This window comes from Mytilus galloprovincialis, chromosome 12 (genome assembly GCF_965363235.1).
Source record: "Mytilus galloprovincialis chromosome 12, xbMytGall1.hap1.1, whole genome shotgun sequence".
NCBI lineage: Eukaryota > Metazoa > Mollusca > Bivalvia > Mytilida > Mytilidae > Mytilus > Mytilus galloprovincialis.
The window spans coordinates 18,527,190-18,544,373 of record NC_134849.1 but is presented as its reverse complement, the minus strand read 5'-3'; the positions used below and the strand labels follow the sequence as shown (position 1 = coordinate 18,544,373).

General features: G+C 32.6%; 1 protein-coding gene across 2 annotated transcripts in view; it reads left to right on the top strand.

The window, feature by feature from the left end:
• The window catches only part of LOC143053824 (uncharacterized), a 32,109-nt gene extending 24,439 nt beyond the window's left edge, over positions 1-7,670 (top strand). The window contains exons 2-4 of one of the 2 annotated variants that reach the window (XM_076226620.1): positions 1,444-2,063; positions 3,551-3,703; positions 7,143-7,670. In XM_076226620.1, coding sequence (XP_076082735.1) covers positions 1,444-2,063; positions 3,551-3,703; positions 7,143-7,490 — 1,121 coding nt within the window. In that variant the 3' untranslated portion in view covers positions 7,491-7,670. The remainder of the gene's footprint in view (positions 1-1,443; positions 2,064-3,550; positions 3,704-7,142) is intronic. The other variant, XM_076226621.1, reaches the window with a different exon arrangement.
• Positions 7,671-17,184: the final 9,514 nt, after the last annotated feature.

Here is a 17,184-nt window from a genome sequence, read left to right as displayed (position 1 = left end):
AACAGTGGGGATTACATTTGTAAAAACAAGTGCATTAGCTGATTTCGTCATATCAACACAGAAGCATAAATATAATCGTTTCTTGTTATTGTTTTACCATTAAAGGGTTAAAAAAAAAATTTTAAAATTGATAAGTTCATGAGTTAATTGATAACTGTAATCCTGTGATTTTCAATATTTAGACAATTTCCATTAAAAAAATTACATCATCAGATAAAATTTCAAAGTTCGCGAAAAAGTTGATGTCCTAAGGATTTGACCACCAAAATTTTGCAAAGGACCGACAAAATTTTAGGATTTGGCAAAAGAAATAATAGTATTAAAGGACCAGCATATTTTCTTCAAGGACCACGAGTGAAAAAAAGATTTCACAAACTCTGAAATTTGTTTTATTTAAGTCATTTAAGTCAAATTTATATCAGATTAAAATAATTTTTGCTAGATGCATCCTTGGCAGTACATGTGTTTGGTTCAAATTCAGCTATATTTCGTAGTATAAAGCCTTTCCTTTAATCAAAATAAGCTATTTTTGGAAGGCATGCGCGAAATCACCGGACATTGGAGGAACTCTCAGAACAGGGGGTTCCCTATAGCTAATTTGGATACATACATGTATTACACAAAATCTTGAGGGTGAAACCATACAAACAGAAGATTTTATGAAATAAAAGTATGTTATGAATGTGTTCACACAATAGTATCCAATTATTGGTTTTGTCAGTTGAACGAAGTGAAGGCATAAGTCTTAGGTGCGCTGATACACCAGACTGCACCGTATATATATTTGTGCGTTTATCTTGTTTCTAGTGTTAACATTTCACCTAGTACAATGTAGTACTTCATTTTGTGTAACCATGCCAGTAATTGCCATAATCATGATAATTGACTTATTGAGCAAACATATTGTATGAGAATAAAATTATGTAAACATTCATATGATTCTTGACTGAGTGATCTTTTTAGTTGACAATATAGGTAGAAAATGTTTTAGTTGACAATATAGGTAAAAAAACTAAAGTCAATTTCTTTTACGTTCAGACAAACCCTAAAACAGTTTGGCAAAGATTTTTGGCCGATTTATTTCTGATAGACAGTGCTGCTGCATACTTAAAATATTTTATAGTATTCAAATTTGTTATAGAAAATTTGTCAATGGAATAACACATAACAAATACAATATAAGCTAAATATTCAGAGTTGGAATGGTATGCAAAACACACAAGACATTTATTCAAGAACACAAATACTAATAATTTTATTCCCTTATCACAGTGCCCATATTCATGATATTAGGGCAGAATAATTACAGTTTAATTATGACTATATGTACAAGACAAAACATACAATACTTAAAACATGATTTGAATGATTTAGTTGATTAAAACATTGAGCAAATATTATACATTTATTTACAGTAAATATATGTTCTCTTTATCTTTTCAGAAAGATTCAATAAAAGACAGCATACCAATCAATCTTCAGAATGGAGCTGGTCAAGCCTATCCTGGACATCTAAAGATACAGACAATCTCAACATTTTACTTCAAATAGTCAAAGAAGATCTACAGAAAATTTATATTGTACTTCTTCCAGCAGTTTGTTTTCTAGTTCCAAGAGAGACAACTTCGATTATATCTGCAATTTTTCTAACATTTGCAGGAATTGTGACATTTTGTTATTCAAAACATATTTATAGTCAAAGGAAAAAAAGACAGAAAACTACAATAAAAGCGGAAAGTGATAATCAAGATGAAGACTGTTTTATCATAAAGGAAGAAACAGATGGATTAAAGAAATCCAAATCATCAAAACAATCTGTTATTATAAACTGGTTGATGTTTTTGCGCAGGGGACAAAATCCAGCAGTAAAGGCAGAGAACAAAACACAAAATGGACACGCAAATGTGACTACTTACTTATATCCCACTAAATTGTATAGCATATTATCATTTAAGAAGTTTTTAATTTTATTTATATTTTTAATATTTTTAGTGAGTATTCCCTGGGAATATGTTCGACTGTTTCAAATTGAAGTAGCTAAAAGAATGGCAGTAATGGGGAAGGTATGTAAGATTACTTAAAAAATGTGCCAATGTACTTGTCCATGCTATAGCAAACTTCAGATAAAATTGTAAAATCAGTCTTGATCAAAATATATTGATGATTCACCATGGGATTGATTGTGAGAATATTTCTATGAAATACGAAGAGTTATTTTAATACTTAGTTTAAACATATTTATTTATAGTGGATTGAGAAACAAGCTTTGCAACTTATATTAATCCCTCTCCACTTTGCAGGTGCGAGTGCTGCCTTGTAGCAGCATTAGCCTGCTCTTTTTCGAAATCTACAAGGGTGTCTTTAAAGTGCAAGAGAAGTAGCTCTCTTTTAACACGGGTCTGCCATTTATGGTCCTCTTCCAACGGACTACAGTCGACTCTCGTTATGTCGAAGTCAGCCGGGCCAGAGAAATATTTCGAGATACACGTAGTTCGACTCAAACGAACACCGGAAGTTCGACAATCTAAGGGACACAACTCTTGCTTAACTTGGTAAAGCTAAAATAAATCCGGGTGAAAATGGCAAGGGGATCGATATTCTAGTATCAGATCGATGTATTTGTATGTCACAGTCTTTTATTATTATAATGACATTATTTTTACTTATTCAATTGTTTCAATTAAAAAAAAGTCCTATGGCTTTTCCAAGAGTGTAAATTCCAATCGATAGTTTCGTTATTCAGGTCGGTTATAGCTGACAAAATTGTTCATTCTCGGATACAAAAGATTTAAGAAAATTTTGATTTCTATTCATTTTGTTTTATCTCACTCTTTCTTTTCAAAAGAAAATATAACAAGATCAAAGACGCCGTTTGAGTAGTTTTTAGGTGATCATCAACGGAAGCCATAATCCTCACTTTATACACACCCAAGCTCATTAGTGTAAATCACAAATTAATTGTTTTGTAAACATTTTAAATACTTTTTCATGAACATTAACAATGTATCACTAATTATTTATCAAAATTCTATAAAATATAATCTTAGGTAAACACTCATGGAAATGGCATGTCATAAATCAATACAGTGGTCAATGACTGGAAATTTAATTACACGTGTATTGTCAGATTAACTCTTCCATCCATTTAAATCCCGGAGGTCATGTTTTGACATATGTGTATTAGTTTGAGATAAAAAATGAATTTTGAATGCTTTTGTTAACCTTGGGACCGTAGATTTAGGTCGACTCAACCGAAATTTCGACTCATCCAATTTCGACTCATCAGGAGTCAATTACATACTTTTTGAGTCAACCGAGTTCGAGACAACGAGAGTTAACTGTATCATCATTTCCTCAAGACCATACTCGCAAATGGTGTCAAGGGAGATATAATATAATGAAATTTGGTCTTTTCAGCTGCACGTATCCCATACCGGTATTTAATGATGGGATAAATCTTTCAAATGAAACTTTATTTCCACCACTCAAAACATATGTTTTGGCCAATCTACAATAATCCTTAAATCATTTTTTAAATTTTTTTTTACAGGGAGTTCCCAGTGAATGTTATCCAGAGAGAATGACTATCACAGAAAGTGTACGGTATTGGATGGTGTCACAGTTGTCATGGCAACATGATCCTTGTGAGAAATATCATACAGCTTTATTAGTAGATCCGTTATGGGAGATAACTCCGCTAATGGTAAGATATCCAGATACAAAAATAAGAAAATGTGGAATGTTTGCCAATATGACAACTCTCCACCAGAAAACAAAACCTATATTGCATAGTAAGCTGTAAAAGACACTTGATTGACTATAAATGCAAAACAATTAAAAATAAAAAAATCATTAATGTACAAAACAGTAAATGAAAGAACAAATATGATAAACACGACAACCACTGAAATACATGATCCTGACTTAAAACCGGCACACACAGAACGTATGTGTTTAACTGAATATGATAAACACGACAACCACTGAAATACATGATCCTGACTTAAGACCGGCACACACAGAACGTATGTGTTTAACTGAATATGATAAACACGACAACCACTGAAATACATGATCCTGACCTAAGACCGGCACACACAGAACGTATGTGTTTAACTGAATATGATAAACACGACAATCACTGAAATACATGATCCTGACCTAAGACAGGCACACACAGAACGTATGTGTTTAACTGATTTAGTAATTTTTTGCTGTGCTGGTTGGTCTGTAGATGATATGTAAGCCTAACCAGCAACAGTCCTAGTAGAAAATATCCTCCATTGCCTTTAAAAAATTGATACCCCCCCTTTCAACAAAACAACCCCTTTATCATTACAATTGTCTTTATAGTATTTTTGGTGTTTGCTTTTCAATGTCGTGTTTTTTGCATATAGTAAAACGACATTCTAGTATATGAAGATTGATCTTTAACTAATTAGATATATGTGATAGTCTAATTAAAAGATTAAAATTCTTATATCTTAATACAGAATTTTAATTGGAAATGGACACCCCTCATAATCTCCCCTACATTGTGGAACTAGAAAAAGGGAGATCTCCAAATATTTTGTCCCAAACAGTTTTTTATGTAGAGCCAATAAGTTTTTTTCCCTTGCCTTGCTAAATAGAAAAGCATGAAATATATCTTAAAAACTTGAGATTAACCTGGGCCTTTACCTGGCCTTATCCTGTTGCTTGACCTATTCTTGAATATGTGAAAAAATATTTTTGTTTTGTTCTTTGTTGAAGTGTCTATCTAAACATTCTAAAGAATGAAAAAAAAATCAGAAATATTAAATTTTTAAAAAGCTGGAGTATATAATAATTTGATGTTAAAACTATTTAATAGAAAAACCAACACATGAAACAAAATTAGGTCATGTATATCACAGCAAAAAAAACCCACAAAAACAAATGGAACATGGCATTTATTGCTGTTCTTCAGCTTAAAGTCACAGTGAGTCCTTCAACACTGGGCCAAAATAACTCAACCTCATGACTGCAAGTTTAAGATGGCATCTAGCACCGGTTGTTGCAAAATAATTTCCTTCAAGGAGTGATTTTTATATATACCGCTTTTGGACAAAGCTTGTAGTGAAAAGAATTAGCAAACTTTCACAGCTTGTGGGATAGTATATAGATTAAGTGATCAATTGCACCCTTTAGTCATATGACTTTTAGAAACCTCTTTTTTTTTTAAAACTTGAAAAGTTAGACAAAAGAGATGTCAGATAAACTAGATTTATATTTGTTAAAAAAAAATTAAGAAAGAAAACCCAATCAGATTGAAACACAGCATTGTACATCAGATTAGATTTAGATTAGAACATCAGATCTGTGTTCATTTATCTTTGTGTCAATGCTAGATGCACACATATCTGATGTTCTATTCTGGTGATTATTATATCAGCTACATTTTAATACAGTTTCTGCCTTCAAATTTATGAACTTGTACATTGTTTGGATTTAACCTTTAAAACAGAAAGTAGAATGGAATTGTTAGATCCTAGTAAGCATATCATATACAAATGATCCATATTTTAATCAGATGAAAAAAAAAAACATAATTATTTGTTCAGTTAGAATGACTTGTCATTCTGAAACCTGAAATCTAGTTGATGTACCCATTCTACTTCACCTTACATGATCTTGATAATTTCAGAATAATTTTCTGATTAATCATTGCCTTTGTAAATAAGAGTTGTCTGCTTCCTATGATACACTGTATTTATTGCACAAATGGTTTTAGGTAACAAGGATTTTCATAATTTTTAAAAAAAAATACATGTAGACATATTTTTGTAAAAACCTGAAATCTATTTGTCATGTATGATATTTAATTAAGTATTGAATGAATTAAAACTGCTATGAATTATAATGTTTACAGGAGTTTTAAGATGGTACTATAAAGTTATGAATAAGTTACAGGGGTGTGGAAATATTTGCCTTGGGCACTTGTCCCTGGGCAGATAAAACTGTACAGTTCACTTGTCCGGAAAAAAAGTTACTAGCCCTGATGGTCCCAATAAATATTGAAGTATTTCATTGTAGTTAAGATATGATTCTTAGCACTGTTTTGCATCCCCAACAAATGAAATCCATTTTTTTATTATGTGTAAAAATTTAGGAAAGTAGGTTAACATCTATTGGACAGAAACCTTACAGCAAACCAACGAATGAAATGACATGAAAAGGTAATTTTTGCAGCAGTTTTTGAATAAAAATTGTAGCCAGTAGGTACATATAATGATATACTAATTTAGAGGACAGTGAGTGAAGAAATGGAAATTAAATAATGGATAAACTATTGACTTTTTTGCTGTTTCTCTTAACTGATTCACTTGTTTTTTTTTGTTTTTTTTATAATTGTCTTGATGGGCAATTAAACCGTCCCTTCTATTTACCACTCTGACAACAAATAATGTTGACCTTTGATCTATACATAAAGACAAAAGAATTATTTATTTTCCGAATTTCCATCCAAGATAGCCAGGTGCAATCTGATATTCACGATGTCTGAAATTCTTGCTTCCATATTTTTTTTTAATACTCCTTATCCTCCATTTGCGTTTTAGGTTTTTTACTCGACTCATTATTCTTTTGTCTTGCTTGCTCGGTGTTTTATAAAGTATTTATCAATCTGAATCTCGATAAAAAAAATCATATAAAAATGACACTTCATGGATGAAACCTAATCGACGGTCCCGTGTCAATGGACAAAACCAATGCAATGTTACGCAACTCGGGTTTGCATACTTATTTTTATTTATTTTGCTAATCGATCTACATGTATTTCCGGTATTATGTAATATTTATCGTCATGAACATTTGTGTTTTTACTCGCTGACCATTGGTTTCTTTTACATAAATGTAACATCTTTATACATTTTGAACATGTTGAAACTAATTCTATATTTCTGTTGCATTTGAAATTTGTCTTTTATATTTTTTTACTTGTCCACGGGCAACCCAGACAAAAATAATCACTTGTCCGGTTGTTCACATGTACGAGTCGGGCGAGTCGGGCATAGCATTTCCACACCCCTGAGTTATGTAATCAACATTTAAGATTTAGATCTGCATTTCAACAAAATTGAATCAATATTTATATATTTAATTATTATATTTTTTATTTCCAGGTTCTTTCATCAGTTATAACAAGATCTCTGCTTCATCCAATAGAACTTTTCTTTGGTGGGATTGGTAAAAGTTTTAGACTTTTCTTCAATGAAATACCAGCACAATGGCAGCCTATTATGCTAATTGTTATTGTTGTAGTATTTTTATTGACAATTGTGATGCTTTGTGGATATAGGATATCACTACCATTGATTCTAAAAATAGAACCAAAAACTCCACAGTCTTGCAAGACAAAAAGACATACAGGACGTGATTCCATAGATGGCTATATAAAAACAAATAACTTTGATATAAAAGATAGAAAACAGATAGAATATTCTCAGGAAAGTCATGATAAATATGAATAAATTTTTAATGCAGCATATGATATTCTGAGGCTAATATATGGTCAGATTTTGTATAGATTATGTATGGAAAATCTAATTTTGTGGGATTAAAAGAAAACTGCACCATACAATTTCACCATAAAATGTGAGAAGATAGCACTTATAACATGCTTTTAGATAAGAAAACGAAAAAAATCTTGTCATCTGACTTGTCACCTTGCAATAATATGTTAAAAAGGTTAATTCACAATACTTTCCATTTTATTTTTTTTTTATCTGAGTTACCTCCCTTACTATCCGAATTATCTCCCCTTATGTGAAAAAAATGAATCAGATGAAAATATGATTAAACACATCATTTTCTATATTTAAATTAAACATTGGCTAAAAGAGGAAAGTCCACAAAATAATACACCCAGAGAAAATTGAACGCTACCAAAAAGCCAGCTAAAGATGATAAGGCAAAAACAAAAATATGTCTGTTTACGGTTACCTGACCGATCCTTATTTGAGTGCCAGCCCTAAGCCATTTTATTTCCATTGTAAAATGAAAAATTAATAGAACTTGTATCAAAAGTGAAGTAAGGGTTGCCAATAAATTTAATCAATTGCCTGATACATCCCAATGTTCACAGTCGTGAATATGACAGCTGTTTTAAGGAAACTCGCAACTTGTGTAATGAAATAAAAACTTTGCTGCCATTTTTTTCCAACCAATAACCAAGGGAAATAATCCAATCATCAGAAATACGGGTAAACCTGGACCATGGACAACTTGGACCATTGCAAGACAGACCACACAATTCAAAATCATGGCGCCAAAAATAAAATGTAAATACCGACCTACCTACTCTTATTTATTTTGATGATGTAACCTTAAACAGACAGATATTTTTTTTTGCCTTATTACTAAAAATAATACAGGAAGATAAACTGTTCCCAGGGATGAACTTGAGGGCTCGTAATATGGGTATGTTAAACATACAGCAAGTGATAAATTAACAAAAGAATATCTTCAACTTTGCACACAATTATCAGAAACATTCAGCAATTTCAATTATGCTGAGCAAGCGGTAATTTCATATCAGATAGAAACTATTCCAATGAAATGCTTGTACTTTGAACAATCCAACAGTGGCTGAACTATTTGTATATATCTTTATATCTCAGAGGATAGAAGACATTGAAAATTCAGACCATTTAAAAAAGGTGTTGTATGATTGCCAATGAGACAACTGTCCACAAGAGACCAAAATGACACAGAAATTAACAACTATAGGTCACCGTACGACCTTCAACAATGAGCAAAGGTCATATCACATAGTCAGTTATAAAAAGCCCTGAAATGACAATGTAAAACAATTCAAACCAGAAAAATAAGGGCCTTATTTATGTATGAAAAATTAACGAAAAATAATATGTAACACATAAACAAACGACAACCACTGAATTGCAGGCTCCTGATTTGAGACAGACACATACATAATGTATGCTTTATGTGTCAAAGTATCCTTCTGTCATGTCCATTGTCCTTGACCTCATTTCATTGCTTAGCGACAGCTTAAAAAAATGTCTGTTTTGTCATGTGAAAGTCTTACTTAATATGAGTAATAGAATAAATATATTTGGTATATAGGTTTGAAGGAAGGTCTGTATGTCAGAGTTCAACTGACATTGACCTCATTACATAGATTATAGTGATCAAGGTTAAATTTGCTTTATTAGGCCAGTTCCTCATATATAGGTCAACTATATATGCGATATATGAAGGATTGTAAGGTGCACAAATGAGTATGGCAGCATTCTTTTACCTTGACCTCATTTTTAACCGGATTTTTGTGACAAAAATGTCGGTTATTGATTTGGGGATGTACGGCGGGCGGTCGGGCGGCCGGGCGGGCGGGGTGGCGGCAATCAAATGTTGTCCGTGCAACCAAAGCTTTTAAAATTTTAATATGTTATTCCTGACAACTATACGAAGGTCAAGTTCAATAATGGCGATTTTGACTTTTACCGTTCAGGAGTTATGGTTCTTGAAAGATTGAAAAATGGAGTTGTCCGTGCATTTACGCATGAACTGTTCTACCAAAGCTTCCCAAATGTTAATATGTTGTTACTAATGAAAGAATGGAGGTCAAGTTCAATAATGACGAATTTGACTTTTACCGTTCAGGAGTTATGGTTCTTGAAAGATTGAAAAATGGAGTTTCCAGTCGTGTCCGTGCATTTATGCATGAACTGTTCTACCAAAGCTTCTGAAATTTTAATATGCTGTTACTGATGACAAAATGGAGGTCAAGTTCAATAATGACGATTTTGACTTTTACCGTTCAGGAGTTGTGGTTCTTGAAAGATTGAAAAATGGTTTTTCCCGTCGTGTCCGTGCATTTTCTCATGAACCATTCAACCAAAGCTTTTGAAATTTTAATATGTTGTTACTGACAAAATAGAGGTCAAGTTCAATAATGACGATTTTGACTTTTACCGTTCAGGAGTTATGGTTCTTGAAAGATCGTAAAATGGCGTTTCCATTCAGGTTGTTGCATTTATTCATGAAGCATTCAATCTAAACTTTTCAAATTTTAATATGTTGATACTGATGACAAAATGGAGGTCAAATTTGATATTGACGATTTTCACTTTCACCTTTCATCAGTAATGGTTCTTGTGATATTGCCAGGACACAAATAAATGTTAATAAATCCGGTTTGCTGTCGTTGTGACAGCCTCTTGTTATAGTTCTTTGGCTAATGTTAAGTTTGAGTGGTTAGAGTTAGGGATTACTCTTCTTAGATACTACAAGCAAAATGTCAACTGTATTTGGTGCATGAAATCCTAAAGTAATCGTAATGTGACTATCTGGACCTTGTTTTCAAGGTTCAATGGTCAATGAGAAGTTTTCCTTGTTTGAGTACTTTTGTTGGATACTTTAATAGGTCAAGTATTCTTGAGGTATGGGATAAATATAATAAAGGAGTACATGTCTGGCTGGCTTGTTTTATATTAGAGTTAAACTTTATTCCAGCTAGTGAACTTTTGTTTTAAGCGGGTAATTGATAATTATGTATAAGAATTCGAGACTTTGATTGTTGGTTGCTTAATGTCCAGTGGCAAATATTTCATGCATGTTCAGGACGAGAACAAGTTTACAATAATTATATATGTAGATACTGTCATAATAGAGGCCATTGGGGATGAGGGTCTGGGAAATTTGGACTGCCACTGGAAAATAAGAGTATTTTGGATAGGGACACAAATTTTGCCTTGCAACAGGCCACCTACGGACCTGCGACACTTTGAGATTATATACGGAGGCAACGTATTCTTTTTACATGACCTATTTATATTTTAGACGGTCTAAATGCTTCATACCTTGTATGAAGTTAAATTCTGTTACGAAGCTTCTCAATCTGTGCAATACGTCCACTGTTCTTGGCTTCATTTTCATGTTTTACTGTGAACGACTGCTTTAAACAAATTAATATTGTTTTGTGATATGAATTTGTCATTTATGATAAATGTATGTGTCTACATGTCGGTTAAACAGACAGTTCACCCTACATCGACCTCATGTACAAGTAACATATCTACTCAAAGGTCGTCACACTGGTAGATACTGTAAGTATTATGTATGCCTGAAATATTTCCCACTGAACGTTAAGAAGCATCATTCGATTTATCAATGGTTGGTATTCAGAAGACAATCTTCTTTTTTGTCGAGCCTGCAACTGTTGTTGCAGAAAGCTCGACATAGGGATAGTGATCCGACGGCGGCGGCGTTAGCTAACTTCTTAAAAACTGTATATTTTAGAAGGTGGAAGTCCTGGATGCTTCATACTTTGTACATGTAAATAGATGTGTCATGTTACGAAGTTTCTGTCAGTCACATGTCCAATGTCCTTGACCTCATTTTCATGGTTCAGTGACTACTTGAAAAAAAAATTTTGTAATGTTAAATTCTCTCTTATTAAAGTAATAGGATAACTATATTTGGTATGTGCGTACCTTGCAAGGTCCTCTTTCCCGTCAGACAGTTTTCACTTGACCATGACCTCATTTCATGGATCAGTGAACAAGGTTAAGTTTTGGTGGTCAAGTCCATATCTCAGATACTATAAGCTATAGGTCTTGTATATTCGGTGTATGGAAGGACTGTAAGGTGTACATGTCCAACCGGCAGGTGTCATCTGACCTTGACCTCATTTTCATGGTTCAGTGGTTATAGTTAAGTTTTTGTGTTTTGGTCTGTTTTTCTTATACTTTATGCAATAGGTCTTCTATATTTGGTGTATGGAAGGATTGTAAGGTGTACATGTCTAGTTGGCAGGTGTCATCTGACCTTGACCTCATTTTCATGGTTCAGTGGTCAAAGTTAAATTTTTGAGTTTTGGTCTTTTTTTCTAATACTATAAGCAGTAGGTCAACTATATTTGTTGTGTGAAAGAATGGTTAGCTGTACATGTCTTTCTGAAATGATTCATCTGACCTTGACCTTAATTTCATGGTTCATTGGTCAATGTTTAGCTTTCTTGGTTAATCATAATGTGAAGTTTATGTGACAGTTGTAATAAAGCTTTATATTTAGGACTATCAACATTACTATCAATGATCAGTAAAGAAGGCGAGACATTTCATTGTGTGCACTCTTGTTTCATGAACACAACGACATTAAATAGCATGAGATCCAAGATGTAATTAATTCTGATGTAATTTTCAGTATATCAAAGTGGATAATTTCTTATTAATGAAATTGTATGTTACACCTGTCCAAGCCTGTATATCATCAGAACGAGGCCATTATGTACCAGCAGGACTCTTGATTTTACGTCGCTTCGGTTAACAACTTGTCATATGCTATTTATATTTAAATTCATAGGCTATTCGTGAGAGTCTGAATGAGGTTTATAGAATTAAGAATAATAGACAAAATGTGCAGAATTAACCGGCGTCGAAAAATTAAAGGATAGAGATAAATAGCAAAACAAATGATTGAGAGTAGAGAAACATGGGGTGTTAAATTATACAGAATTGGGGATAGCGAACAAAAAGAGAAGACAAAAATGGTTTTGAAAATTAGAATAAAGAAATGAAGGATCTCCGATCTAGACCCCCATCCATATTTAATCAATGTCCATAAAAATGCAATATTTCTTTTCCCCTTCATATTTTGAAAGAGCATCAGCGATGTCGTAACCAATTTAAGTCCATGCTTGTCACAGTTTAAGCCAAACAACCGTGAAAATATTGCAAAGGAAAAAGAAAACAGTAAGCCAAGGCTTTGTAACATTTTTTTTCTGCAATAAAATTATTGTTGTACGGATACGTTTCTCAAGCTCTGAATCTTCAATTTCAATTTTGCAGATCTGATCATATTTTGAATATAAATTTTAATGATATTAAAACACTGGCTTTCATTAAGACGAAAAAGGGATATACCTTTATCAGGACCTGAAAGTTAAAAATTGGATGGCAAACAGCCCCATCATGGTCCAGTGAAAGATGTAGGGTTTGGAGGTCCGGGTGGTTGGAACCCCCTTTTGTTTTACGATTTATGCATTTGAATGGGGACATATAATAGTTGGACCCCTCCATTTATCCTAGGTTTGGACCCCTTTTTAAATGACTGGATCCATCCCTCCTTTGTCAGAGATTGTGAATAGCAAAGGAGTAGGTTCACGTAAGACCCCTTTTTGGCCCCAAAATATAACTGTTTCAGAAAATTGTGAAAATGTAATCTTTAAGCTATATTTTGGAAAGCAAAATGCTTCTGCTACATAAATATGAGCTGTTTTTGACAATACAATGCACAAATATCGCGTTCTAGCATCATTAATTCATGCTAAATTACTGAAATCTTCAAAATTTTAGCATTTTGGTTAATTTTTAGACGGTTACCGTCTACAATGAAAGTGGCCGCATTCGTGTTCATTCATAATATTGAAATTTTATAAGTTGTATTTGATGATAATACAAAACATATATAAAGGTACTGGTAAATTGTACATACATATACATGTTTATTACGATAACAAATTAACAATTAATGCCATAGAAATATCCTTTAGTAGGCGTCGACAATTATGAAGGGAGAAAAATCTGTAACATTTTGTATAGATTTCAGATTTACCAACAATTTCGGGTGCTATTAGACAGAGCACCTGCCTTTCCTGAAATTGTGTTAATGAAGATTAGTCTCCAGGGTTGCGTTCAATATCGTAGCGGCTACGTAGTGCTACGTAGATTTTGACTATTGAACGTGTAGCTATAGACTAGTTGTTACATAGATATTGATAGCAGCTTCGTAGCCGCTACATAGCGGCTACGATATTGAACTCAGCCCTGGAGTCGGTTTCACAAAAATACCTACGACTAGGATTGATCGTTAGGGAGCTACCATTTGATTTTTATGGGGGGGGGGGGGGAGGGGGGGGGGGCTAGGATGAAATTTGAAAAAAATAGACAGGACAGGAGTTTTGAGTAAAAAAAAAAGGCAGGATGAGACACTTGCAAAAAAAAAAAGTCAGGACGACAATTTAGGTAAAATAAAAGTTAGGATAAACTAAAAAAAAAAAGGCAGGACCGAACAGAGTGAAAAATAAAAAGGCAGGACAGAGATTACAGCTAAAAAAAAAAATGCAGGACAAAATTTTTCATCCTAGCCCCCCCATAAAAATCAAATGGTAGCTCCCTAAGTCATGAACAATTTGATCAGTATACTTACGATTAATCTTAGTCCTAATTTGTTTTGTGAAACCGACTCCTCTTTCGTTTCGTTTCGTGTACAATTACAATTTATAGTTCCCACTATATTCATTTGTATATGTATTGTTCTTATCCTTCAATTTACAATCGGTACTTGAAGTTGTATGATCGTCTTGAACATACTTGACAAGTTTGCCACTGGACGTTAAGCAACCAACTATTAATCAATCAACCAATGAAGTTTTATGAAATTAAGGACATGTGGAATGAATGCCAACGAGACAAGTATGCACCCAAGTTCAAATGAAGTGGGTATAAGCAATAATAAGCAACCATACGACCTTCAACAATGGAAAAACACATACCGTATCATCGACCATACAAGGCCATATAAAACAATACAATTGTGAAAACTTATTGCTTAATTTAAAACAAAACAATGTACCAAAAACAGTTGTTTAAATCCAAATAGTTGCCTTTGATTTTTTAAAGAAATGGACACAGTTTAAACACAGACCGCGAAGAGAACCCCAACATTTCCACAATTCCTGACCTTCGACCCTGACAGCTCTATTACAGGACATACCTGTTGTATGTACTAGTATTGTTATTTTTGTTTCGTCCTAAACATGCACAAAATATTTTCTACAGCATGTTGAGTAACCAAAAACCAATCAAGCAACCAAAAACTCATGTTATCATTAGACAACCCCTAAAAAAAACCAAACAAACAAAAACACACAATTGTTTATCATGATTTGTAATCGTATAATTTCGACCAAATTAAAAATTATTGTTTTTATTTGACATCAATACAACACCCTAATCTATAGGTTTAACATGAATTTGATTCTATGTTGTTGAACATAATAATCACCCGTTTGAATATTTCATGTATATTTCTTTAAAAATAATTACATACCCTCCCTCCCCCCCCCAAAATAAAACAACAAACTATTGAAATCAAAATGAATAAATAATAACAACAAAAAACAACAAACATTGAATTAAAACGTGGTTGTCCTATATGCTAGTGACACCGCTCCAAAATGAATCCGTTATGCAACCGTGTATCAGAGTAAGAACTATTGCGTCAATATATTAATTATTAACTGACTCCCTGCCAAAAATAAATTGTTTGTACGTATTACAACGTCTATAATTCTATGACGGAACTGTTATAAACGTTACTGCATAGATTTCAGATATACTAACAGTTTTATATTCGGGTTGCTATTAGACTAAGAGCACCTGCCTTTCTCAGAATTATGTTAATTGAACAATGAATTACGACTCTTAGAAGATTAGTTTCCTATATCCAAAATCACAAAAATCCGTTAGTTTGTATCAATCATTGATTGCACTTTTACGTCAATTTGATTTACACTAGTTCATTTAAATAAGCATCGTAGGTTACGTGTTTGGTCACATTGTATCTCGTTGTTTGTAGATCACATCATTTTTGTATTAGTATCTTGTTTGTTGTACCATCCAAATTGAGAGAAGCTAGGAAACATCATATTAGTATCTTGTTTGTTGTATCATCCAAATTGAAGAAGGAATTATACTTCCTAAATGAAAATACAGTGTGATTGAAAATTCATTAGAAGTTATTTGGTGAGTTTGTAAGTGTTATGTTCTAAGGAAATTCCCAAGGATTTTTTGTGATGAGATGTAAGATTTTTAAATACTAGTATTTTATTTTTTTTTAGAAAAAAATATTATTGGTTTCAGAAGGAAAGTGAAATATATAATTATTTAGTTCTGTTGATAAATTGGTGGAAAATTAATTAACTGAGTAAAAAAAATAAATGAAAAAAATTAAAAAAAAAAAAATTATAAAAAATTATAAAAAATAAAAAAAACTTCAGATCAATTATTATTGTTGCTGAATGTTATTGAAAATAAAGTTTTTTTTCTTCTTTATTTGCAAAATCGAAAAAAAAGTTTGTCCAAAGAAAAACTTTACCAATGGCCCAACACAAGATGTATGGTCGATACTTTATTGTGTTTTGGCAATTAACTAAATTTAATTAATTAAAGTTTAATTTATCGAATTTATGAATCCAATGGAATATAATGTTATTATTTCAAAAACATTTATCTTTTTGGTTATGATACATGTATAATCTATATTGATAGTCAATTTTTGATGAATCCATGCAGGATCTATATGCATCACTCCATATTTTAAGATGGTGTAGAAACTATAGTTATGTGTTTAATGACTTGTAGAACGTATATATATATATATATATATATATATATATATATATATATATATATATATATATATATATATATAGGATACATCTGTTGTAGGTTTGTCACTGACTCAGACGTACTTATAAATATAATTATTTTCTGTGACTGTATCTTACATTTATTTGTAGGATCCTTTACTATAGATAATTTAGCTGATCTGTAACAATAACATCTTCATGCCTTAGTTATCATGTACTGCAGTACGCCGCTAGATTAAAACTGACGTGGAAAGGTAACACACGGCCAGCGAAAGCTCTTTTATGAGAGCCCAGGTGGTCGTGTGGTCTAGCGGGACGACTGCAGTGCAGGCGATTTGGTGTCTCGATATCACAGTAGCTTGGGTTCGAATCCCGGCGAGGGAAGAACCAAAAATTTGCGAAAGCATTGTTAGATCTGTAAATGTGCTTTAACATTGTTGGGTTGATGTTTAGACGAGTTGTATATACATTATGTACACAGCCATGTATCACCATCATTGATGGCGATCCGATGGATACATCTGTTGTAGGGTTGTCACTGACTCAGACGTACTTATATATATATATATATATATATATATATATCCCATTTTTATCATCTTTTACTAACTTCCGGCATTTACAAAAGGTCGAATAGCTACTAAATATTATATTTTTTATATCAAATGTACTTGGCTCCACCTTTTTCAAACATTCTTAGTGTTACTAAGGATTTGTATAGTAAGACCAACTATATAAATCTTTGGTTTTACACACAATATTTTATCTTA